We start from the raw sequence: 27,049 nt of genomic DNA, 5'->3' as shown, positions 1-27,049 counted from the left end.
TGTTCACATGTTCTCAGCATTTAGCTCCCACTTATAAGTGAGAACGTGTGATATTTGGTTTTCTGTTCCTGCGTTAGTTTGCTAAGGATAATGGTCTCCAGTTCCATCTGTGTTCCTGCGAAGGACATGATCTTGTTCTTTTTTATGGCTTCATAGTATTTAATGGTGTATATGTACCATATTTTCTTTATCCAGTCTATCACTGATGGGCATTCAGGTTGATTCCACGTCTTTGCTACTGTGGAATTCCCCATAATCATATCATTAAAATTCAGATACTGTCTTCCAGACATTTTTTCAATAAATAGATTAAAAGATTAGTATTTTTCTTTACTAAAATTGGATTGTTAAAAAAAAGAAACAAGAAAGGACTACATAAAAATTAACTATTCAATGACTATGAGTGAGAAAAATATAGAGAAACACAGAAAAATTTGACTGAAAAACAGTTTCTTAAATTGTCTTAAAAACATCTGTTCTTCCATAGTAAATCCCTCTCCATTTTTTTTTGAAGAAACTTATGATATAAAATAATAATATTTGGGAGAGAGGACTATACTAGTCTATAGCTATCAAGCAGAAAAAGTCCTCTAAAGTAAAATAATTTTAATCAATTAGTATACTGATAATTTGTGTGACAGTTATAGATAACTAAAAACAAGTTCGTCCTGGGTATTTGTTGACTGCTAAATAATTTGGGGAAAAAATTGGTGGAGCAGATTTGGGTAAAGGCGTTCAAATGTAATTTAAGGGTCGCCTTAAAAAAGTTAAATGTATTGTAATACTGTTGTCAAAAACCAAAGAGATCACTTTTGGATTCATTTAAATTAATAGTACAATTCAATTTCAGACCAATCAGTTTCTCACTCTATCCCTTCCTAAGCAAATGAATCTTTCATGTTACCAAAACCATATTAATATGTTTTGAATGAAAAATAATAGGAAAAGGTAAAATATTAAATCATCTTACATCTTGCTGGACAAAAACAGGAATGCTAGTAACATATTAACCTGAAGAATAAGAAGGTAATTACTAAGCAAAAATGGAATTTCTGAAAAATCAGTTATTTATGCTAATTTAAATCTTATAAGAGAAACAAATGTTTGCATACTTTATCTTAAAAAGACATGTGAATAAAACCTGAAAGTAATGAGTCCCAAGTCAGGATTTTTCTACTACAAATGAAAGGAAAGGGCCAGGAACACTTAGAGACCTTATACTCCCACCTGTATCCGCCTGTAAACTACTGCCATTATGATGAGACCACATCAGCTAAATCTATGAGATTTAAAGTTATCAAAAGATCAAGGAGAGTTTTCATTATCTTGCCAAATGACTGGGCTATGCTATCTTGAAGAGACCAGGACTTCTTGTGATCTTTTAAAAGATCATATTTTTTTCTATATAAATCATTTTTACCAATTTACATAGTGAAATGTACTATAACTGCAGTTTCTTCACCTCCCTGAGGTTCAGTTTCTTTATCTGTAAATGAGGATTTCACCTACCTAACAAGGTTATAACATATTTAAAGCACCTAACAGAGCATATGGTAAAAGTAAATGCTCCAAAGTGTAAATTACTATTAGCTAATTGCAAAGAATATGTACTGTCAATATTAATACATGACTCCCCCCAATTTTTTTTTTACTACCAATAAGATGTCCTTTAGCTTTTCCTCAGTAGAAAATCACCACATTCTGAAAAATAATTATTTTTCCTCCCTCCATTATATAATGAAAAAAAGCTGCTTATTCAGTCCTTCTTCATAAAATGTACCCGATTTTCTCAAGTATAAAATTGTTATGTCATCCAAAAAAATCAATGTTGGTTAAAAAAAATTGTTATATCAAACAAAGCTCTTTCGTAGGTAGTTGTCTCATTTCTAGGAAATAAATTTTTTTAAAAATTATAATTGGGCTATTATTTGGCATAGACGATATCACAGATGTCACAAGGGGAAAAAATGCTTTCTGATATGAATGTCTTTTAAACTTTCCTAGCATAAATGTTTTTGTTATAAAGTTCTTGGAAAATGCTAATTATTCATGAATAATAAAAAGCTGACTACACATATTCAGAAAATACATTTAATAAGTATCCTTAAATTTTCAGATAATTCCTGAAACACCTTTTTCTGGATACCAACCTGTTTGTGGGTTGATCAGAATACTGCCAGGTGGTATGCCTGCCGCTTCCAAGGGAAGCAAAAAGAAGCTAGTGCTAGGAGATGCGACTTGCCCATTTAGGCCACCATCAAAGGAAAGAGAACTATGAGTGCTGACAGTTGGATAGACGACAGGTGCGCCATGAGAAGACTGGCTGAGAGCTGTACCTGGAAGAGGCTGCTGGATGTGAGAAAGAGAGCCTGTAGATGACCCTACACTACCAGAAGACTCAGAACCTAGAAGAGGAGTAATGAAAAATATGGATTTTTTAAACCTCATATAAAAAACACAGGTTTTTAAAACAACAATAAAATTTACATTGCGTAACATGCAGTTACTACATAAAAGCATTGGCTCTTTTTAATGTACTGTCCATGTTTGCTTACCCTCCCCATAACAAATAAGTTTAATACAGCAAACTGATTATGTAAGTTGTCAGAGAAATCACTGCCAAAGCATGCAACTTAAGCACGTTTATAACACCAGCCACAGACAGCCACAAAAAGCACATTACCCACATTCCCAAAAGGACAAAGTTATGTACATTTTACCTTTTAGATTAACACCTAGGAATATATAGATAATTTCCCCCCAGGAAAAAGAATTTAGTACAGCAAAATGCCCAAAACCTTTAATACCAGAAACCCCTTATCTATAAGAACACAGAAAGATTCAGTGTAAGAAATAAAATAAATGATAAATTCTGTATTAAGACAAACAATTGTCAAGTTTAATTGCAGAATCTAATTTCTCATTTTACTAGCATAGCATTTTCCCAAAATGTAAAATCAACTTTGAATATTTTATCTAATCAAGGGACAGAGATACCATGAAAAATATTCCAAGTACTTATACTGGTGTTAACTTAAAATTTATTTCTTACTGAACTAATCTGATAACTGATTTTTAAATGCTTTCATCCCTGCAATTTATTCCATTTTCTATTATACAAGGACTCAAAATGGGATTTTTAGCATAATGGCTAAAAAAGGTGGCCAACGAGACAAAGAAAGAAAATGATTTGCATCTTATGTATATAGTTAATTAGGTCTTGAATAAGAGAATTGACTCTGGGATGGACAATTAATCTTTAATGAATGAAACAACTATGAGACACTATACAGATTGCCTTCTGAAGGACAGCTTCTATTTTAAGTTGTGCCAAAATAACTCTTCATAAAAACTGTATCAATTTACCCTAAGAATTAAAAACAAAAAACATGTTTTGCCTATTCAAAGGGCCAATTAATATTTCTTTTCATCTCTGAAGAGAATACAGAATACATATAGTACACGTTCTTAAAATGTTTTAATTTGGCAGTGTGTCTACATAATTTTCTCATGATACATAAATAGCTTTTTCTGTTATGATGACCAAGTGGCCATTTTCCAAATAATGCATATTTGGTACATAAGCAGATTTCTTATACTGATAAAATTTACCTATCTTTAGCAAAATCCTAACATAGATACTAAGATGTTTTCAATATGACCACATTATACATTAAAAAGATGGCAACTGCAATTCATAAGCCTTAATAATTTAAAGCATTGATTACTTACAGCCCTTCAGTTCAAATATGTCCTTCAATTCTTATGTGTACAATACCTTATGTTTAGGCTCACCCAGATAGGTTAGGGAGAAACAGTCATTTCTTTTACTTTTTTTTTTGAGACAGAGTCTCGCTCTGTTGCCCAGGCTGGAGTGCAGTGGTATGATCTCGGCTCACTGCAGCCTCTGTCTCCCGGGTTCAAGCGGTTCTCCTGCCTCAGCCACCCAAACAGCTGGGACTACAGGCATGCGCCACCATGCCCAGCTGATTTTTAAATATTTTTAGTAGAGATGGAGTTTTGCCATGTTGGCCAGGGTGGTCTTGAACTCCTGACCTCAGGTGATCTGCCTGCCTCGGCATCCCAAAGTGTTGGGATTACAGGCATGAGCCACTGTGCCTGGCCAGGGAAACACCCATTTCTGACTTTCATGCTTATTTTGGGATAAAAATAAAGATCTTCAAGGATCCTAAAAACACATGAGCTTCTTTAGTATTGAAGCCAGTTAGTGAAAATGAAAAGAAGAAATGTTATGAGCCAATGAACTCCAAGGAAGCAGGTAGTAGAATGAGGAGATTATTGAAATTTTCAGTCATTTGTAATAGTTATTTATTTCTGTTTTTTAAATTCTTCAAAATCTCCTCAGCAATTTAATTTTTTTAATGGAAAATGAAGGACTTTATCATAAAAAATGCAATCAATAATTGATAGTATTAGCTGAAAATGCAATCAGTGTTAAATAATCCTAGGTGAGAAACCATGCCTTCTACCAACTAAGAATAAGTAATAAAGAATTTCCAATTACCTATGGGCATTCAAACGAGATAACGTTTCATTGAACCTACCTAATTAAGTTTATGACAATAGAAAAGAATTTTTTTTTTTTTTTTTTTTTTTGAGACGGAGTCTCGCTCTGTCGCCCAGGCTGGAGTGCAGTGGCGCAATCTCAGCTCACTGCAAACTCCGCCTCCCGGGTTCATGCCATTCTCCTGCCTCAGCCTCTCCGAGTAGCTGGGACTACAGGCACCCGCCACCACGCCCGGCTAATTTTTTTGTATTTTTAGTAGAGACGAGGTTTCACCGTGGTCTCGATCTCCTGACCTCGTGATCTGCCCGCCTCGGCCTCCCAAAGTGCTGGGATTACAAGCATGAGCCACCGAGCCCGGCCGAGAAGAATTTTTATAGTAATTGATGGTTGTAAATCTGTGTCCAGGACAGAGAGAGAATCCTCATGTCAAGAAACATATTACCCCTTAAGTACTTTGGAGGCGGTCAAGGTACTATTGATAGTGATTTTATATTTTAGGATAATTAGAAGCTATCTGATAAATAAGGACCTAAGACAACATTAGGAAAACTAATGACTTGACTGCACAGTTTTGTGTAGATATTTATACCTGTTTTTGAAAGCCTGCCTATGCTTTTGCTGCTTCCAGAACTATCACCTCTTGTCAGGACTGAGATTCCACTGAAGCTGCTGGCTTTGGTTACAGCAGGTTTCAGGTTTCGAAGAGAGCTGTCTGAATCTGTGCTGCTCCAGGGTCGTGGTTCGGAGTACTTCAACTCATTCTCAGTGCTGCTTTGATGGCTATTTGTAGATCTCCCTGAAGCATCTTTATTAACTCTGTAATTTAGAAATAAAACTTTGAAAAGCTAATGCAGAGGAACAAAAAGTAAAGAAAAAAATGCTTTAATTTTTCAATACTGTATTGAAAACATGCTTCCAATACCTAAATATCTGGCGCCTCTGCTGGGTACCACTGGCATCCTCGTCTTGGAGTCTGTTGGCATTTTAATAGGACATTTTAATTTTTATTAGCATCAGTCAGACAATTACCAAAACAGATGTTAAAAATTCCCTCACCTTTTGTCAATAATGTAATTCTCTTGGGAACACAGGGACTAGAAAAAAGAATAGATAGAAAAAGTTGAGCTTTTGTCAAATATAATATAATGCCATCTGTAAACCAATGATGACAACAAAAATCATGTGTAATAATATAAGTTAAAAATGGTGATAAGGGTACACAAATAAATAATAATGGAATTTTTTTTTCTGGTTTGGAGATCCTATGCTTATTTTAACAAATATATAATATATATATCTTGAAGCCATTCATTTTGTGGCTCAAAATAATTTGAAATTCAAATATTATCTTCCAAATAAGTGAACCCATTTTCATTATATATTCAAGGTATATATAGGATACATATTCCACTTCATTCACTTAACACATATTTGATCACCTGTGCTTTATCTGTGGCTAGAGCAGTGAACAAGTAGCTATGCCTTAATGGTGCTTAAAGTCCTTCAGCACTGTTAACCTGGGTTAGGAATGCCCATTTTTGTTTGTATGATTACAACAGTCTTCTAACTAGTTTTCCAGCTACCATTTTTTGCCCATTTTATATAACAGGAGCAATATCTCTAAGATGTCAACCTGATCATAACTCTTCCCACTTGAATGGCTCCCTGATGTTTTAGCACCAGTGTCAGCAAACTACAGCCAGATACCTGTTTCTGCAAATAAAGTTTTACTGGAACACAGCCATGACCATTCATTTATGTATTGTCTGTGGCTGCTTTCACGTTTGAGTAGAAAAAAAGTCAGATTTAAGTAGCTGCAGTGAAGACTATGTGGCTCACAATGCCTAAAACAGCTATTATCTGACCTTTACAGAAAAAGTCTGCTGACCAAAAAAGAAAAAAGCCAAAAGTAAAAAACAAAACAAAAAAACACCACCAAAAACCCCAGAAGTCCAATCATCTTAAACCTTCAGGACCAAGTCATCTCATTTCTGATTGTTTTTCCAACCTAAACTTTCCTTACGTCCTATATCACTCAGGCTAGAATCTGGCTACTCTGAATCTTTTGAGACAGGGTCGTTCTGTCACCCAGGCTGGAGTGCAGTAGTGCCATCTTGGGTCACTGCAACCTGTACTTCCCGGGTTCAGGAGATCCTCCTGTCTCAGCCTCCCGAGTAGCTGGGACTACAGACGTGCACCACCATGTCTGGCTAATTTTTTGTAGAGATGGGGTTTTGCCATGTTGCTCAGGCTGGCCTTGAACTCCTGAGCTCAAGTGATCCACCCACCTCAGTGCTCCTATAGTGGTGGGATTACAGGTGTGAGTCACTGTGCCTGGCCTACTCTTAAATCTTTTAATTCCTAACGTGTGTCAAGTTCTCCCTTACCTCTGGGCCTCTGTACATACTGACTCTCTACTTGGAACTCTTCACTCCTGTAAGGTTACTTCTTGGAAGCTAACTCTCCCATCCCTTCCCCAGTTCTGGTTTTGGTGCTTATCTGCTGTGTCATCTATTATACCTTCATGTCTCCATATAAACCACACACCCTGTTGTCATTACTTGGCTATTCATCAAGGGCAGATACCTCATCTATCTTATGAACTAGAGAGAAAGACATTTAGTATAGGCTTGGAGTTCAGCAGACCTGGGTTGAAATCCCAACCCTGCCATTTTCTAGCTGTGTGATCTCTATTTTAGCCTCCTGGAATCTCAGGTTCCTTATCTGCAAAATAAAAACAATGATAGTATCTACCATATAGGGTTGTTTTGGGGATAAATTATTATAACTGTCCATGAATATGTTCTTCAGTGCCTAGGATAGCACTTACTACAGGTGCTCAATAAAATTTGTTGAATGAATAAGTTCTTCACTTACAATCTGGATTTTAGTGTTATTTAATCTTTTTTTTTTTTTTTAACAGAGGAAATTTCTATCTGTAGCTGATTAACACATATTACAGGACAGATGCTTAATAGATGTTGACAAAAAAATTGATACTCTTCTGGCATATATGCATAAAATAATTAGCCATTTAGAAAGCCTATCTTATATAATCACTTATGAAGTAGAAAACAGATATTAACCTACAAAATCAATTAGCTTTATTTCAAAAGAAGAAATAAATTATTTGTCAAAGAGAGTCAACTAACAAGTAGCATCTAGAGTATATGATTTTGTAGACAGTGGAACAAAGTTCTATTAATAAAAATCTCACGTATGTCAGAAGTCTGGGGAAAAAAAAATCACACAAACTATACAGACTGGAGAACATTCTCTTAATGACTCCTGTAGTCCACCTGCTTCCAACTTTTGTAAAATTTTACATAACTACTGCAATGTAGTATTTTATAAACTATTAAATTAGTAACACAAGCAAAACTGATCTCAATATTTCTAAAAGATGATCTTATGTGCAACAAATGTGATTAAAAATAAATGTGATCAATAGATAAAAGGGAGACTGAGACCCTACAATGTAATTAGAATATATTCTAACATGAAGATCTAAATATGTTAGTACATACATCTTGGGAAAATATTCGGTCTCTAGCTCTCTGGTACTCTTCTTCTCTTTCTTCTATAGATTTGCTTCTTCTGTCATCTTTCAAACGTATTCTCATCTACAGAAAAGAGGATAATTTTTAGGCAAATGAACTACTGGTATAGTATGTCTTGCACCTATAAAAATTCTACAATTGTTCTAGATTACCTGGTTATCATCTTTGTCAAAGCTAGAGTTATCTCTCTTGAGGATATAACGTTTCTGAAAGTCTTCACCTTTATCATCCTTAATATGTTCATTAAATTTCTGATCAGGTCTTAAAAAACAAAAACAAAAACAAAGGAACAGGAAAAGATAATGAATAATATTAGCAAAGAAGTTAAACATAACACTTTATGAAAAGCAATAAAAGTTACCACTTTTTTGTGCCATCCACAGATACTTATGCAATCTCATTTAGTCCTCACAATAATCTCATGAGAAAATACTAACTATTCCATGTTATGGTTGAGAGGCCATATCAAATACAATGTTGGCTCTGGAGTCAGTCCGCTTGGATTCAAAGGTTGTGCTTTAGCACTTTAGCTGCTTTATGACTTGCACAAGTTACTTAACCTTTCTCTTTCCCAGTTTCTTTATTTGTAAAATGGGAATTATATAGTGTACCTACTTCTTAGGGTTGTTCTGAAGATGAAATGAATACGTCAATAACACATAAAACAGTAAACACTCAGAAGTTAGTTACTGATATAAATATTATTGAGCAAACCGAGGTTCAAATGGCTTAAGCAAATATGCAAGGTCAAAAAGGCAGGCATATGATTAAGCCATAGTTGGAGCCCAGGTCAGTTAGACCCAAAGCCTGTACTGCCTCGTCTAAACCTATGAAAAAATGCTGGGACAAGGAAAGTACTGTATCTTATGCTATTCCCATGTTACCTAGTTTGGTGTTATACAACTGCAAGTAATAAAATATTTTGTCATTCAATTAGCTAAAAACTTACAGACTACTTCAAAGTGTATCCATTAATTTTAAATTACAGTAGGGCACAGGTTTGCTTAACATTAACTGGAACAGGTTAGAAAAGAGATGTTCTTTTATAGAGGTTAAAGTTGTGACCTAAAGTAATGATTATGAAATCTTAGCAATATATTTTATAGTGGACTCATCTTTCTTCTACAGAAATGTTCCAAGTTCCACTGTGATCTAGAGGACAAACACAAGGTTGTGGCCCTTGGAAAATTACAATTATATAAAATTTCACCTCCCAAAACACATTCTCGGCTTCAACAAATTAATTCAATCAATATTCTTGTGACTAAGTATCATTCTACTATAAAACTGGAATTATTCTTTTGAAATATGAAATATAACAATATATTAAATGGCTTTAGAGAAAATCTCATTGAACTCCTAGGTAGTTTTTACAGTTCAAATATCTATTATATAGTCAAATGATACATGTGAATAACCTAAGTAAATTTCCAATCCAAATAAATCTGAGTAATGATATTTTCAGCAAACTTCTTTATATCTAGAATGTAAGTAACACTTCCTTTTTTTAAAACTTTTTTAGAGACAGAGTCTCACTCTGTCACCCAGACTGGAATGCCGTGGCACGATCTTGGCTCACTGCAACCTCTGCCGCCTGTGTTCAAGCGATTCTCCTGTCTCAGCCTTATGAGTAGGTGGGATTACAGGTGGGTGCCACCATGCCCAGCTAAATTTTTTTGTATTTTTAGTAGAGATAGGGTTTCATCATGTTGGCCAGGCTGGTGGCGCACTCCCGACCTCAAGTGATCCAACTGCCCCAGTCTTGCAAAGTGCTGGGATTACAGGTGTGAGTCATTGCACCTGGCCCTAGAACCGAAGTAATACTTTTGAACATTTATTTTAACCTATGAATTTCTAATAAAGTACGTAAAAGCCTCCTGTCAAATTATGCAAAAGGAGATTAAAAGTGAGAATTATCTAAGCAATTTAATGAAATTTCTATTGTAAAATACTTAGATGGGTGAAATAGAGAACAGATTTGTACATAAATATATATAAGAAGTAAAGAAGAAAAATAAGACTAAAAACAAGTTTGTGACCAAAATAATAAGAAAAAGACTATTTTCTTCAAGGGTTTGAAATATTTTTATTTAGTTCTGACAATGGCAGTATGTTATTTTTGTCACACGATTGCCCCATTTACTTATGTCATCTATCCTTGTAACTGTTCAAAGTCACATTTTCTTATTCATGGAGTTTATATCTGAATGAGAGACTGATATTCCAAAGTGAACTATAAGGTTTAACCAAGGGCCTGGCAACTTTTCTAAGAGCAGCTGGATTCCCACACCAATAGCACTGGCAGGCATTTCAGCTAACCTTAAGACTGTCTTACCTCATTCTTTTATAGATGCCTGAATTTACTGCCCTGTAATCGCCAACTTCCCGCTCCATTGAGACACCCCAGTGGACACTGGGTTGTTGACATCCACAACACCACTGATTCAAGGCTGGAGCGGGTAATCTCCCTATGAGGAAAAGGTAAGTTTGTTTTTATTCAATGTGGAGCAGATCTCTAAGGTTTTCTGATTTACAACCTTCTTCATATCCCAGAAGATATTAAAAAAAAAAATACAGTGTAACTTCAATGATCTGAAATGTCTGATTATATTATTGACTCATACTTCTTTAAGTATATTATAAGCATCTCTGCTGAGCCTAGCTTTTGATTATCTTGATAAAGAGAGCTCTAAAGCTTTTTGACATCATTCATATAATTCAAATAACTGAGGTTACACTGTATTGAAAACCTTAGAGAGTCACCAGTCAAAATATTAGTCAAAATGCCTGCTAATGTATATGTGCTTGTGTATCCAGCAGCTCTGAGTAATGTTGAGAGGTACTGGTTAAATGAATTAACAGCTCTATTCACCTCTAGCTCAGCTCATAGCTTAATGGTTACTATACTACTTTAGTCATGATATAACTGACTGGAACAAGGCTAATTGAAAAGAATATTAAAGACTAAGGGATATGAAAATTTAAATTTTAATGAAAACTAAATCAGACTCACATTTTGGTAACATTTAATCCCTATAAGAAGAAAAGATCCCTTTCTAAACACATCTATTTTCACTAATTTACTTTTAATTATAGGAACAATCATTTAAAAATACTAAAGTATCTACTTAGTTGACAAAAAGACTATTTAAAATGGGAGAAAACCAATAGTTCCAGCAAGTGATATGGCAGCTATAAGGACACAAGACCATAAATCAGAAAAGGCATAGATGAATTAAATATAACCATGTAAATTAAATCATTCATAGATAAGAACCTGGGAGAAATCTGGCTTCGGGTAAGAAAGAAAAATAATGGACCAAAAAGGATTATTTATGCCACCTGAAGTTGACTGCTATTCATTACCACAGACTTGTTGCTGCCTCATATCAAACTGAAATTCCTTTTGATAGGCAAATCACCATCAAAATATAAATTTCAGCTGAACTCAGCTAGTTGTTTTAGGATTAGCCTTATAAATAGGCAGAAGATGTAACGGATGTGCTGTGTATGTTTTATAACTTGGGTGCCTCTGCACTGAGTCTTCTGTTCCCAAGTAACAGCAATGATGATCTACTTCCGCAACACTATAAAGCAATCAATTCTTAAAACAAAAAGCTCCTCTGGAGAATCACGCATAGCCTAGGAAGAAGACAGCACGAATGATATGGCATTAACCAACAGTCCCACTTTCTTAAGAATTGTCAGAGAAAAGGAGTAAATTCGGAGGCTTTTGGAAAGACTGGTAAACTGACGGAAGATTAACTAAATGTGAGGGTGTCACACATAAAGTCTGCTCTCTTTTTGTTTTTTTAATTTGACTAAGGCTGGCTATAGCTATCTAAATTAATTTTAAAAATCCCTAAGAGTGGCTGTCAAACATCACTGATACTATGTCCTCTGGATTTTTATTTTTTTACCGTATGCCCCAGTCTTCATTCATATGCCATATTTGAGTCCAGGCTGTTGCATTTTGTTCCCAGTAAACTAAATGTGTTTTTCAGTCCTATCACATAAGGTTATCATGAAACTTAATTAAGACTGTTCAAACATGTGGAAAACCTCAGATGAAAGGTACTATAGAAAGATAAAGTATTATTATTTAGATATATAATATGTAGTTACATCTCTTGACACTTACATTCTTGTATTGCTAGTTTTGTTTACTATGACAGACTTCCCACTCTGATCAACATTGTGGTCTAATCCAAAGTAAGCGGCTACTCTGTGTAATAGCATCCTATGGTAAGATGTCATTGGGGGGAATTTTTTACGTGGAGACCTAGAAGCACAAGAAAAACCAACTTAGTAAATCAAGGAGAATGGTGATGACAATTTCTTTTCTTGTTAAATGTCAGGACTTACTCATTATTACCAATGAAATCTAAAATTTCTTGTTCCAGTTTCAGCAGCATCATTCTGTCCCTGAAACAAAGTATGAAGACTCTTATATGTAAAACTTAGCAATGAAGTAATCACAAATGTCAACAGGCTATGATTTATACCGCTAAATTTCACCCCCTAAAAACTATACATTCAGGACTATCCCAATCTTGATGCTAGAATATTTATTAATGTTTTAAAACAATGAAAGATAATTGTTTTAGTTTAACTTTTTATTACAGAAGTTTTCACACATACACTAATGTAGAGAATAGTGTAATGAATTTTGATGTACCCATCACCCAACTTTAACAATAATCAACATGTGGCTATTCTTAAATGCATTTTTTTTTTTTTTGCTTACACATAACGAAGGAACTTAAATGTATTTTGATCTGCTTAGTATTATTATATTAGAGTTTGCTCTGTGAATGTGTGGATAATAAAAGCATTTTAGTTTCCTCATTCAATAAAGTGGAGAGGAAGCAGAAAAACAGACATCTATAGTTAGGCTCAGGACTTTGTTATCATGCTGAACTCCATAGAAACAGTATTCTAAAGAACATGCAATGCCAGTAACAACAGGAATACTCCTATGGGAATCTAATACTAGCATGTAGATGGGATTATGGCAGAGAAGTATTAATTATATCGCTAATTTAGAAGAAGAGGATGTTTCAACCCATTCTATAAACTGCCATTATATATTTTTAAATTTTCCCATAAAAATCTAAGTGAACCAAAAACCTCCAACATATAAAATAAATAAGGATTCTAGGGAGTACCTGTGTGTGCTCCTTTAGATCACTAGGGTCTTATTTAGTTCTCTTGGCTGCAACAAATTAATGGTATCGCTCCCCAAAGGACCTCCCTGCTCACACACCCATAACATGGCTCCAGAATTTTCCTGTGCTAATTGGAAATTTCATGTACATGTGAAAAAAAAAATGTAACTTACAGAAACTTAAAGCTAAAAGCAGCTTTACAAATCATTCAGTTTTGTCTTCCAAAGTTTATAGATCAAGAAAATGAGGCCAAGAGGTTAATGATTCCCTAAAATAGACACTATGCAGATTATTCTCAATTTCAATAGAAGAACTGGTAGCCCCTCCTTCAGTCACCTGAAAGTCTACACATCAGACCTGCATTTGATTCTCCTCCTATACTGCAAAAGTTTCATAAAACTAATTAATAATTTTTCCATCATTCATTAAATATTTAACTATACATTTTTATATTCATTTAAAAAAAATCAAGAGAAAAACATGCCTACCTGATTGCAAATCCAAAGCTGAACACAGAATTACATTTTAACAAAAATTATAGCAATATTCAGTTTTGTCTCCAAACCTGCTTCTCCTTAGTATATCCCATCTCAGTAAGTGGCACCACCTTCTACTCAGTATATGATACTAGAAGCATGAGAATTTTAGTTTTTTTTTTTTTTTTTTTTTTTTTTTTGAGACGGAGTTTCACTCTTGTTGCCCAGGCTGGAGTGCAATGGCACAATCTTGGCTCACTGCAACCTCTGCCTCCCAGGTTCAAGCGATTCTCCTGCCTCAGCCTCTCGAGTAGCTGGGATTACAGGCATGCGCCACCAGGCCAGACTAATTTTCTATTTTTAGTAGAGTCGGGGTTTCTCCATGTTGGTCAGGCTGGTCTCAAAGTTTTTTTTTTTTTTTTTTAATCATCCTTTTTCAAATGCTCCTATACAGTTAATTACTACTGCAAATTTTATCTACTTTTGATCTATTTTGCTACCTACCTTCACAACCCTGGATCCAGGCAATCATGATTTCTGGCTTGACTACTACAGCAGGAGTATATTGTCTCCCTGTATCTTCCCTAATCTATTCTACATGAAACATGCATAACAATCTTTTTTTTTTTTTTTTTTTTTTTTTTTGAGACAGAGTCTTGCTCTGTTGCCCAGGCTGGAGTGCAGTGACGCAATCTCGTCTCCCGGGTTCACACCATTCTCCTGCCTCAGCCTCCCAAGTAGCTGGGACTACAGGCACCTGCCATCATGCCTGGCTAATTTTTTGTAATTTAGTAGAGACGGGGTTTCACCATGTTAGCCAGGATGGTCTCGATCTCCTGACCTCATGATCCACCCGCCTCGGCCTCCCAAAGTGCTGGGATTACAGGCGTGAGCCACTGCACCAGGCCCATAACAATCTTTTAAGAACACATATGTGATCACACATTGCTCCCTTTGTTAAATCTGTCATGGGTTTCTTACTGTTCTTAGAACTAAACATATGTACAAGGCAGGCATGAGCTGGTCTTCATCCAGCTCCAGCCTCATCTCCTGACCTGAACTCACAAAACTGTTATCATCCTGGTTTATTTCTGTATTTGCCAAGCTCCCCTATCTTTCTCAGGTACTTTGAATATGCTGTTCCCCTTTGCTGAAACACTCTTATATTCTTTCTTAGAATTGTTTCTTTCATATTTTTCTTTAATAGCATTTATCACAATTATTGTCATATATAGTTATTTGAACTATTTGTATATAGAAAGGTTCAACAAATATATTTTGCATGGAATAAATTAATAAAATTACTTCATCCAGAAGGTCTTTTAGTATTCTTTTTGTTTTTCTTAAATTTTAGGGGAGGGTGAAGAATTTTTACTTCCTAAAGTTTTCCCAACAAAGAATTTATTTACTAAACTATAAGACCCTCTTTCACCCAAGTTTTGTTTGTTTGTTTTTTTTTTTGAGACAGTCTCGCTCTGTCCCGCAGGCTGGAGTGCAGTGGCATAATCTTGGCTCCCTGCAACCTCTGCCTCCCGGGTTCAAGCGATTCTCCTGCCTCAGCCTCCCGGTAGCTGGGGTTACAGGTGCGTGCCACCACACCCGGCAAATTTTTGTATTTTTAGTAGTCACAGGGTTTTACCACATTGTCCAGGCTGGTCTCGAACTCCCAACCTCAGGTGATCCATCCGCCTCGGCCTCCTAAAGTGCTGGGATTACAGGTGTGAGCCACTGTGCCCAGCCTTATCCAAGCTTTTGGGGTTATCGTGAGACAGTATTTTCAGTTAACTTTTATAATTTACATATTGCCTTATTGTAAAAAAAATAACGACGAGAATCAAAAGCAGGCAAATAGCTGGGTGCAGTGGCTCACGCCTGTAATCCCAGTACTTTGGGAGGTTGAGGTGGGTAGGTCACCTGAGGTAGGGAGTTAAAGAACAGCCTGACCAACATGGAGAAACCCTCATCTCTACTAAAAATACAAAATTAGCCGGGCATGGTGGCACATGCCTGTAATCCCAGCTACTTGGAGGCTGAGGTAGGAGAACTGCTTGAACCCGGGAGGCAGAGGTTGCTGTGAGCCGAGATCGCGCCATTGCACTCCAGCCTGGGCAACAAGAGTGAAACTCCGTCTCAAAAACAAACAAACAAAAAAGCAGGCAACTTATTTGGAGTTCATAAAACAGTACATTTAAATTGATTTTCTGTGTTTTAGCTAAAGAGTAGGTATAAGAATATTTCAATTGTTCTTCAGTGAATGTACTGCCACTGAAATTTCCACTATCTTCATGAAATAACAGAATCTAACAATTTTACTGCAATTGATACAAATTTAGGCTTTCTCTCCCCATAATACGTAGATCTATAGATTGCAGAGGATTTTTGGATTATCTGGGTCACTTATTTTAAAAAAGATACCCTGCTTTTAGTAGCACTTCTTAAAAAAATAAGAATGACAACTTTCCTAAGGTCTTAAGATTTATATCTTCTGCCTTTTATTCCACATTGCAGCTCATCCAAGCTTTCAAATTTTCAAATCTGTAATTGAGATTAGATATTTTTATAATGGTCATAAGTTAAAGGTTACTAATCCTTTATAGGGGCCCTACATATGAGACTCAACCTAACAGGTAAACTACTTTTCTTAAGGTAAATTGATGTTTTAGCAGGTGAGCCAAAACCACCTAAAAGTAGGCACAAACTAAAACTTCTATCATGTAACCTTTAAAATGAACTGATACATGCGATTAATTATTAAAGAAGTAATAAAAACAAGCTAATAAACTAAAAGCTAAAATGAAAGGCTAACAATCTTTTAGTTACTAGTGTTCTAGTCATTATTCCAGAAGTAATTTTAGAGAAAGAGGGAACTGATGTTATACCAGCGGCAAATAAGAAAATAGTAATGCTTCTGTTTGACCACCCTCCACCCAATGTTTCATATGCTCTTGGTTAAATGTCTGCAACAGATAAGAAATAAAATGGCTTAAATATTACCTCCAATAAAAATGACTTTTAGAAGATATTTCAGAGAACAAATACGTGATGTTCCCTAGAGCAAAACAAATTACTTAAAAAATATCCATTTTCAGGATTAATCCATGTTATCGTTTTCCTGTTACATAATATAGTTATCTGTACCATCCATATTTCTCCATATAAAATTTATACAATATGGCTAAAAGCAACACAAAAATACGTATAAAATTATGTCAGTGAGTGTAATCTTTATCAATAACACCTTTAGGTTCCTAGGTTCTAATTTATTAATGACTGTATTTAATAGGGTAGTCTCTGAAAATATTGCAGACACCCAGAAATTCCAGATAACTTATTATTTAACCCCTGAAATTTAGTTTATTTATTGTGCTGTGAACAAGATAATGAAGATTTAATGATGTGAAAAAAATTTTGAAATTAAAGTGATCCAAAAATGAAAGGTTGACTAAATTTTATTATCACTAAAAATAAATCTGTTTAACATTTAGTAGAATTCTCCAGGCAATATTCAACCCTGAATGCTTCAGTGGGAATTTGCCATACTTCTAACTAATTGTGTACCAGGTATAGCTGGCAATTAGCTGTATGCTTCACTGAGAGAGAATACTGAATCAATTATTAAGCAAACCTTATTTCTCACAAAATTTAACATTAGCTTCAACTTCCTAAAACCACAATGACACTAATAGTAACTTATACATTAGCCATTACACGAATTATTCACTTGTATATTTGCTCAAATAAAAATGCATACACAGAAGGAATAAAAAACCAATACATGCTACAATATAGATGAACCTTAAAAACATTATGCTAAGTGAATAAAAGCCAGTCATGAACGACCATATATTATATAATTTCATTCATATGAGATGTCCAGAACAGGGAAATCTACAGAAACAGAAAACAGATTAGGGTTGGGATCATCCAGTATCAGTATTACTATTATTATTAGCATAGGAATAGCTACAATGTATGGGGTTTCTTTTGGGGCAATGAAAAAGTTCTATAACTGTGGTGATAGTGCTCCTATCTGTTTACTGAATATACTAAAAACCATTAAACCGTACAGTTAAAAAATGTCTACGTGGATAACTTAAAAACGTTTGCATCTATAGAGGAAAAATAACCACATAATCAAAACATAATTTGGAAGACATAAAAATGGATTTATAATCTTTGTTCCTTGCTGATGTCTTTCCCACAGGTTTAGAGAGAGAAGAAAAATTCTGCCTGTCTAGGATCTTGTTTTACTCATACTAGTTATGAATTCCTACCTTCCCACTTATTACTCAACCCACTGAGTTCTGGTTCCCACCATCCTATCCCAAATGAAATGACTTGTTAAAATAGCCAACAATTTCTAACTTCTGAATCTAATGAATTATTTTTGGTACTTGTTTTGGAAAACCTCTTTAATCATGTTTTCCCTCTGTTCTCACACCAACACAACAACAATCAACACAGAAGACTTCTGTGACCCGAAATATGTGGAGATTTCTCTCCACCAGCAAGCAAGCAAGCAAGCAATTCTGCAGTGGACAGCAGCTGGGTGTCCTCCAATTCAATTCTGACACTCTGTACCTGGAGATGGTGTCAGATCCCACAGTTTGGGGCTCAGTCCCCAAGACTGCCCCACTTCAGACACCAGTTCCAAGTCTAGGCCTCTGGAAGTTCTGACTACCGGCTTCAAGTTGGGGTTCCCATGACCCCTGCTTTGGATTCAACTAGTTTGCTGGAGCAGATCACAGAACTCAGGGAAACACTTACTCATATTTGTTGGTTTATTATAAAGGATACAGATGAAGAGATGCATACAACAAAGTATGGGGGAAGAGGGATGGAGCTTGCATTCTTTTCCTGAGGCCTGACATCCAGGAACCTTCATGTGTTCAGCTATCTGGAAGCTCTATGAACCTGTCCTTTTCGGTTTTTATGAAGTCTTCATTATGTAGGCATGACTGTTGAGGAGACTGACCTTCACCAATCTCCTCATCCAGGAGGTTGGGAGCAGGGGCTGAAGTCCCAACCCTCTGATCATGCCTTTGTCCTTCCAGTGACCAGCCTAATCTGATATCTTGAAGCTATCAGTCAACATTAGCATACAAAAAGATAGCTCTTTGGAGATTACAGGTATTTTAGCTGTAAGCTAGGAAACAGGGAGGAAGACCAAATATATATATTTCACAATCTTACAATACTTATATTTTCATATCCCTCTATTATTTTATTTTAATTAACTCATTCATTTACTTTGAGATGGAGTTTTGCTTATTGCCCAGGCTGGAGTGCAACGGCGTGATCTCGGCTCACTGCAACCTCTGCCTTCCAGATTCAGGCAGTTCTCCTGCTTCAGCTTCCCAAGTAGCTAGGATTACAGGCATGCACGGCCCAGCTAATTTTTGTATTTTTAGTAGAGAGGGGTTTCACCATGTTAGTCAGGCTGGTGTCGAACTCCTGACCTCAGGTGATCCACTGTCCTCAGCCTCCTAAATTACTGGGATTAACGGCATGAATCATTGCGTAGGGCCCCTCTGTTATTTTATTTTCTGTGTAACTGTTCCCTTTTGGTTGAGTTCCAGGACAAATGTTCTCAGGATTCCTCTGCTCTCTCTCTTTCTTTAGAGATGGGGTCCAAGCTGAAGGGCAGTGGTGAGATCATAGCTCAGTGCAGCCTCAACCTCCAGGACTCCAGTAATCCTCCCACCTCAGCCTCCTGAGTAGCTGGGACTACAAGCACGTGCCACCAGGCCCTGTTTTTGCTATCTTTAGTACTTGGCCATTCTGTTCTACTCTACTGTCCTCATTGCCTTTCCATAGACAAATGATCATCAAGTCCTGCCATGATACTTCCTAAATATCTTTCAAATGTGTCTTTTCCTCTCCATTCTTTTCTATGGTCTCCTAGCCACTCTTTTTGTTTACAGTTATCTCTGCCAAAATAATCTTTCTAAAACACCAAAGTAATCTTTCCAAAACACAAATCTCATTATGGTATGGCCTTATTTAAAATCCTGTTTACTCCTTAACTTGGCATGCCATACTCAGTATTTCTTGACTGATGCACTACTGGCATTTCAAGACAATTTTTCATGGTTCATCACCGTTTTATAGGTCTTTTTGGCATCCCTGGCTTCCCAGCAGCACTCTGCACTCACTGGGACAATCAAAAGGTCCCCTCACATTTCCTCACTGCCATAGGGTGTTGGTATTATCCCTTGTTGACAATAGTTGGATATGACCTATGCTTCATACCTCATCAGTACCTTTACTGTCACTTTCTTTCTTTTTTTTTTTTTTTTTGAGATGGAGTCTCGTCCTGTCGCCCAGGCTGGAGTGCAGTGGCTCATCTCTGCTCACTGCAAGCTCTGCCTCCTGGGTTCACGCCATTCCCCTGCCTCAGCCTCCCGCACAGCTGGGACTACAGGTGCCCGCCACGGCACCCAGCTAATTTTTTATATTTTTAGTAGAGACGGGGTTTCACCGTGTTAGCCAGGATGATCTCGATCTCCTGACCTCGTGATCCACCCGCCTCGGCCTCCCAAAAGTGCTAGGATTACAAGTGTGAGCCACTGCGCCCGACCTTTACCGTCACTTTCTAGAATAACTTGCCACATGCCTGTGAGAGCCAGAGGGTACAATCTTACCTTTCCTTGAATGTAACACTTCCTCTCACATAACTATGCCTTGGCAATCCTCTAGTCTCTATCTGGAATGCCCTTCCCATGCTTCTCTGTATAGGCAGCTCCAATATAAAACACTCTTAATTCAAGATTCAGGTTAGGCACTACCTTTTCACTGACACATTCCCAAATCCTTTCAGAGGTTGTGGCCCTTCTCTGGCTATTACAGCACCTGTAAACCTCTTTTACATTTGTTTTATTTTAATTATCATGTGTCTTTTTCTAGTACAGAGACAGTGAATACTGTAGGGTCAGAGCTTTTATGTAATACCTTTTCGTATCTACAATGTTTAGCACAATGCTTGGCACATAGTTAGAGCTGTTCAATAGACTCATAAATTTATCTTTCTGTTGGGACTACTGAGGAATAAACTTGAACTGGAGGAAAAAAAGTCAAGCAGAGTTGCCTATCTTCTCTCTAAATCCTTACCTATAATCCTTCAGCTTCTATTATAGAGACCACTTCATTTTGGTAATTCTCTTTGGGGTTGATATTAAATACAAAACAGAAAATCAAGATAGTACTGAATACAATACATCCTGAATAAAAACAAGCTATCTTGAAGCAAGACTGTATAAGACATAAACAACTCTCTTATCTTTTGTGTGCCCACATCTAGTGACATCATTTTTATTTCAACGTATGTCAAATACCTACTACTCTGGAAAGCTAACATCTATAGGAAGATTTCTTCACCTTGGCATCTTTCACTCCATGAAAGTGTTGGTCAGATAATTTATGGGTAGCCATTTTTGTAGGGAGAATGCCTCAAAGTGCTTATGAGTTGCCAAAAAGTTAAAAATTATTCATTTAGTAATCTGACAAAATGAAAGATTTCACAAAGTACTGACTCAAACACCTCAAAAATCTTTGGATGGATGGTTTATAAACTCAGCAAGAAGGAACAAAAACTTTGCATTTAAAAAGTTCAAAAACTCATAAGTGAACACACTAAGTTCTTATTTGGTTGAGTGCACTATGGTGAGATACCTATTTTTCTTTTTTCTCATGATTAACGGTATATGTCTAACTCAATTAAGAGCCTAAATATCTTAGTGATTCTGTATTTCCCAAAATTCATACATCATGGTGACATGCATAGTGCAAAAATATATTTATATATTTGCATATACTAGACCAACAACAACTTCACCCTGAAAAACTAAAATGTTTCTGGTGTACTTCAAATATCTGCAATCTTATTCTATTACTCTAACTCAGTAATGAAAACATATATAGCAAAATTATGGTACTCTAGAAGCAATGGAAACCTTATAATATTTAATTTTTACCTGGGATTGTTTTTTAATGTGTTTACTAAAAATTCATGTAGATCTATGCCAGTTGAATCAGTGTATTCTTGACTGGAATCTAAAAAACAACAACACAAAAACCCAGTATAAAGTTGTTTGAAAACAAGTCCCATTCCCTTTTACACATGATGTATATCTTAAATAAAACAAGATGCCCCACAATGAAAAAAATTTGACAAAGTAGGAAAAGTTACAATGAAATCAGGTGACCACAATTTTTCTATTCCCATATAATGTGCATGACATGAGTTTATATAACTGCATATCCACGCACATTCTTAAAAAAAAATTAACCTCTCACATGTGTCTGTTTAATTTCCTCTAAATAAAGATCCTTTTATATACTCACCACAACCTCATGTTCAAAACGCCTCCATGGGTGAAAAATTTAAATGATTTACATAATTGACTACATTTGTAGCAAATTAAGACAGCTTAGTTCAGATATGAATATAATGGAGGCAGTAATTTGGAGGTAGATAGAAATTTTAGTTGTGAAAGAATTTGATTTTTATCAGGTCTATTACTACAGGCTTGCTGTCAAAATACTTTTCAAATATTCATGCTATCTTCGACTTAAATGTAGTATCTTTATACTATTTATAATACTGGTCAACATAACTGGGTTTTTAAATTTAAAAGCATTTCTATTGATCTGCAATGCTAGGTAATAGTGAAGACCCTCCAAACTTATAAAAAATAAACACTCTGTTTCCAAGAATATTCTTACTGGATACTCAATATTATGACATCAGCTCTTTGTACCATAAGGAATTCAAGAGTGATAGTATCCTTAGTGGAATCAATATAAAAATTATAATGACTTTAGTATGTTACTATGAGTAAGGGACCAGTAAGAGATTAAGATATTTACCTTCCTCAAGGTCTGTTATGTGTTGCAGTTTTTGGCTGACGTCTTACTGATATATGGAACTGTGTTAAACCATTTTGCCCAGATGAGTAAGTACTATATCAACCTTCCAGTCTGTTCTGTGTCATTTTACATAAAGATATACTATATATAATTATTCAAGGGGAAAAGGATGGAATTACTGATTGCAAAATTATTTTTTTAAAAAAAAACAAAAGAACTACAAACCTCTTGATAACATTTTTCTGGGCAACTTATCACTGGCCTTTTCTTTTTCTGCTTCATCTTTTGAGGGCTTCTCTTCTTTCTCAAATGATTGTGTTAACTGGATCTGAATTTTCTCCTGTTGGAAGGCAAAGTCAATTATTCAATGAAAATACAATATAATTCATTTAATACCACATATTTATATTTTTTGAGTAACACAGAATTGTACAGAGGAAAAAGATTATTTTACCCAACTGGATTCTTCAAACTAAAAAACAACTTAATAATACTTTACCACTTTTATCAAATACTTTATGTAAAATGTAAAATTAAGGTTGAGTTGAATATATCAATTAAAACAAACCCTCAAGATTATAGAGAAAATGAATGTTTTCTATTATAGTTTAAGTGCATCAACTTGTAAAATCTCTGGAGGATGAGAACTCAGGTCTTCTTAACCTATTTTTGCAAGGAAGATGCCAAGCAAGAGCATAATTATCATCAATCATGATAATATGAATGTATAAGTGTCAAGTCAATGATTAATAAAAATCAGGTTTCTGAGTATCCATTACAATCACACATTCCTTCATTCTCCTACCATATAAAAATGTTAAGTATAAAAATTTCCAAAATCAATGGCACACAGCTTTATTTCCTTTTTGAGATTTATATATCACTGTCAATCCTTCAATCACCACAGTTGTTTAGAAAGATTTCAAACAAAATTGTATCCTTACAGATACATAATGTTTAATTGTAAAGTAACCACATTCTATAAGACTGAAAGGAGAACTCACGTTTTATTTTAAAAGCAATGCCATTACATGTAATTCCAGAACCTAAAGGGATTACTAGAAATTAATCCACACAGAAAAGGCAAAAATCATGTAGCTCTGTTTACTTAGGTAAAGTTATAAAGAAAGCTATAATAAATTCTACACCAGTTTTACTAAAGATAAAGGTGTAGCCTATTTTTAGACTAAATTATACTGTTGTTCTATAGTCATGAAAACCATCGATCAGACACGTAGACTTTTTACCCCAATAGGACTGCTACCTGCTATTTTCATCTCTTTTCTTCTTCTTAATTCATCATACCAGTTAAAATTTGTGTTCATAATATAGGGTAAATGATGCACACTGGCAGTTTTCACTAGCATGACAAACACTTGCTTTATGCACTCTCTGTCTTGTTTACCAAAGACACTGGCAACTTCCTTACACTCATCAACCAGTAAGTAATTTTTCTTATTGTGATTCATTTTCCAACCCACTTTCTTTACTCTTTTCATAACTGTAAAACAGGTATCTAGAAATAAGTCCCAGAACTATTTTTCAGAAGTATAATATTTAGAAGTTTTCTTAACTTGTAACTACTATTCTGGTTACTCAAGAGGAACCCAATGAAATCCCGGCTGGGAGAAAAGATTTCACACTACCTCCTCTTAAGATCTTCACTAAAAGACACTTCCAGTAACTAGCAGATTGCATTTCTAAGCTCTCCTCAAAAAGCCATATATTTTAATTACAGATACTAAACTATTTTATCAAAATGAACTATATTTTTAAAGTCTTGTAAGCTTAATATACTGAGGCCTGTCTTCAGTTGGCCTAGTTTTCAGTAGCAAATAAGTAAAATACATTTTAAACACTGAAGTTCTTATATACAAAATCTTCAGACTATAAATAACTGGAATAATAGCTACCTCTCCATAGGAAGCTGCAATTCCTTTACTCTTCACTCTGTCAATGACATCTGTTATTGAGGTCATTTCCCTCTCACAAGCTCTCATCAGATACAAGTGACATCTCTCTCTTAATTGCCTCTCAACTTTTTGAGTAATGAGTTTTATTCCAGATTAATTCCTCAAAAATCAATTCTGAATCAAGCAAATTAGTTGGAAAGTGCGTCTACCATCAAGGATTAGATACTAGTACCTTTCATGAGAAATAATTTATTTTCCAATTTCCACTCAGGTGCAATTTATTTATCTCAAGGCTTGGAAAAAGACTTCCTACTAGAAGAAGTATCTTTTATTCAGAGGATTGTATTCATAGGCAATTATCCAAAAAGAAAAAGCTTATTGTATCTAAGAGAAACTGAGAAAGAATATATTAAGGGAAATAATTGAGTTTTGATATAGGTTCTTTAGTCATTATCCACATGCCATAACTCATCTTTTTGAACTGTCAACACAAAAATTTATCTATGATCAATAATGTATATATCAATACACAACATATATTCCTGTTATTTTTTCTTCATATAAATTTTGACTAGCCAAATTTAGTACCATAACAGGCTCTCCCTCAAGAGAGATATTTTCAAATAGGTAAAATGCACTACAAAAAACAAAGGTCATGGTACAGCTTTTGTTTTTTCAAAAAGTATACACTTTCTCTGTATTAACAGATTTATGAATGCCTGACCCTTCTTTCCTCAACCTCTTTTGACTGTCATGAGGCTAAGATGGTGTAACATCTGTTTTTTGGTCAACAGAATGAAGAAACGAATTTTCAAAAACATTACACTGCCTCCTACTCCATCCCAAACAGGCGTACTCTTTACTCTGACTTGTACAACATAACTTTTTTTTTTTTTTGAGATAAGAGTTTCGCTCTTGTCACCCAGGCTAGAGTGTAATAGCACAATCTCAGCTCCCTGGAACCTCTGCCTCCTGGGTTCAAGCAATTCTCCTGCCCCAGCCTCCCAAGTAGCTGGGATTACAGGCGTGTGCTACCATGCCCGACTAATTTTTATATTTTTAGTAGAGACGGGGTTTCACCATGTTGGCCAAGCTGGTCTTGAACTCCTGACCTTAAATGATCCACCTGCCTTGGCCTCCCAAAGTGCTGAGATTACAGGTGTGAGCCACTGTGCCTGGCCAAAAGAACTTTTTAAAAGTGCTGTTTCAAAAAACAGTTTTATCGATTTTTTTTCAGACTGTATTATAGCTCTTCAGCTTTATTACAATCACGCAAAAGCCAAAGGTTAATATTTGAAAATGTTCTCCAAGGAGGATTTAGTAAATTTTGACTGTATTTCTGCTTTTTGCTAGAAAGTCTATTTCATTGCTAAAATATATCTATTTTATCAAATAAATGCATACAGTTATCTCCTATGTAGATACATTAAAAAAAAAAAAAAATCGGCCGGGCGTGGTGGCTCACACCTGTAATCCTAGCACTTTAGGAGCAGAGGTCAGGAGTTCACAACCAGCCTGGCCAACATGGTGAAACCCCGTCCCTACTAAAAATACAAAAAATTAGCCAGGCGTGGTGGCAGGTGCCTATAATTCCAGCTACTCGGCAGGCTGAGGCAGGAGAATGGCTTGAACCTGGGAGGTGGAGGTTGCAGTGAGCTGAGATCACACCATTGCACTCCAGCCCGGTCAACAAGAGTGAAACTGCGTCTCAAAAAAAAAAAAAAATCATAAATTAATTTTCAGCCCTATGTTTCTGATGCAAAGAAATGTCAAAGCAAACAGATTTTTAAGTACATTTCATTGACAACAATCTATTTCAAAATATTTTCCTTGCATTTTCAAGCAATAAAATGTAGTGCTTTTCAAAAACAGTACATATTCTGAATATGTGACAACTATCCTAAATATCTGCAATAGGCTTTTGAGGGTATCATGTAAATCAAGAGAGAGTATAACAATTTTAGTTTGAATCACCAAATGTATAATGATATTTACTTTATAAAAAAGATGTACATGTCATGGATCAGTCATGGCTTCTTAAATAACCACAAAATTGCCCAAATTCCTTGGAAACTGTTGGGATAAAGGAGCATTTCAAGTTGCTCAAACTCCTATTAAGTAGAACAAGCCACTAGGCAAAGTTATCACAAGATAAACATTGGTAAAGGATCCAAAAATATTTATGCATAAATATACAGATGTAACATGAGACAGAGATCAACCCATAGCTGAGATTAACAGAAAAGTAGTCATAGCATTAAAAAGAATGCAAACTAAATGGTTTGCCTAAACCTCATTGTTCTAAATTTTACAACAATGGACATAGGAGAAATTAGAAGTACTAGATAACTATTTAAGAGCCAAGCTAATATGAAAATTGGTTTCACCATGCATTCAGGTTACGTTAAATAACCTATCAAGAAGAAGTCTTGGCCGGTCTCTTTACATACAAGCATTAAGTATCTGAGAAACTTCTAAAAGGTAAAACTAAAAGGGCAAATTTCACCACAATTATATTCACTGGAAGTGCTACCTT

At 35.4% G+C, this 27,049-nt stretch overlaps 1 protein-coding gene across 29 annotated transcripts in view; it reads right to left on the bottom strand.

Moving 5' to 3' along the window:
- Positions 1–27,049, bottom strand: part of R3HDM1 (R3H domain containing 1) — a 198,406-nt gene that overhangs the window by 84,802 nt on the left and 86,555 nt on the right. For 11 of the 29 annotated variants that reach the window (XM_055262002.2, XM_055261992.1, XM_063630992.1 and 8 more), the window contains 10 exons: positions 22,826–22,940; positions 21,706–21,784; positions 12,454–12,513; positions 12,230–12,370; positions 8,241–8,349; positions 8,056–8,151; positions 5,585–5,622; positions 5,451–5,501; positions 5,118–5,344; positions 2,151–2,405 (listed from right to left, as the gene is read on the bottom strand). In XM_055262002.2, the coding sequence (XP_055117977.1) occupies positions 2,151–2,405; positions 5,118–5,344; positions 5,451–5,501; positions 5,585–5,622; positions 8,056–8,151; positions 8,241–8,349; positions 12,230–12,370; positions 12,454–12,513; positions 21,706–21,784; positions 22,826–22,940 (1,171 nt within the window). Of the gene's footprint in view, positions 1–2,150; positions 2,406–5,117; positions 5,345–5,450; positions 5,502–5,584; positions 5,623–8,055; positions 8,152–8,240; positions 8,350–12,229; positions 12,371–12,453; positions 12,514–21,705; positions 21,785–22,825; positions 22,941–24,745; positions 24,908–27,049 lie in introns of all 29 variants that reach the window. The other 18 variants (XM_063630995.1, XM_063630982.1, XM_055262006.1 and 15 more) reach the window with 6 other exon arrangements.

The sequence above is a fragment of the Symphalangus syndactylus genome, chromosome 22 (genome assembly GCF_028878055.3).
Source record: "Symphalangus syndactylus isolate Jambi chromosome 22, NHGRI_mSymSyn1-v2.1_pri, whole genome shotgun sequence".
Lineage (NCBI taxonomy): Eukaryota > Metazoa > Chordata > Mammalia > Primates > Hylobatidae > Symphalangus > Symphalangus syndactylus.
The sequence above is the reverse complement of the archived record's forward strand: the minus strand, read 5'-3'. Positions and strand labels throughout refer to the sequence as shown.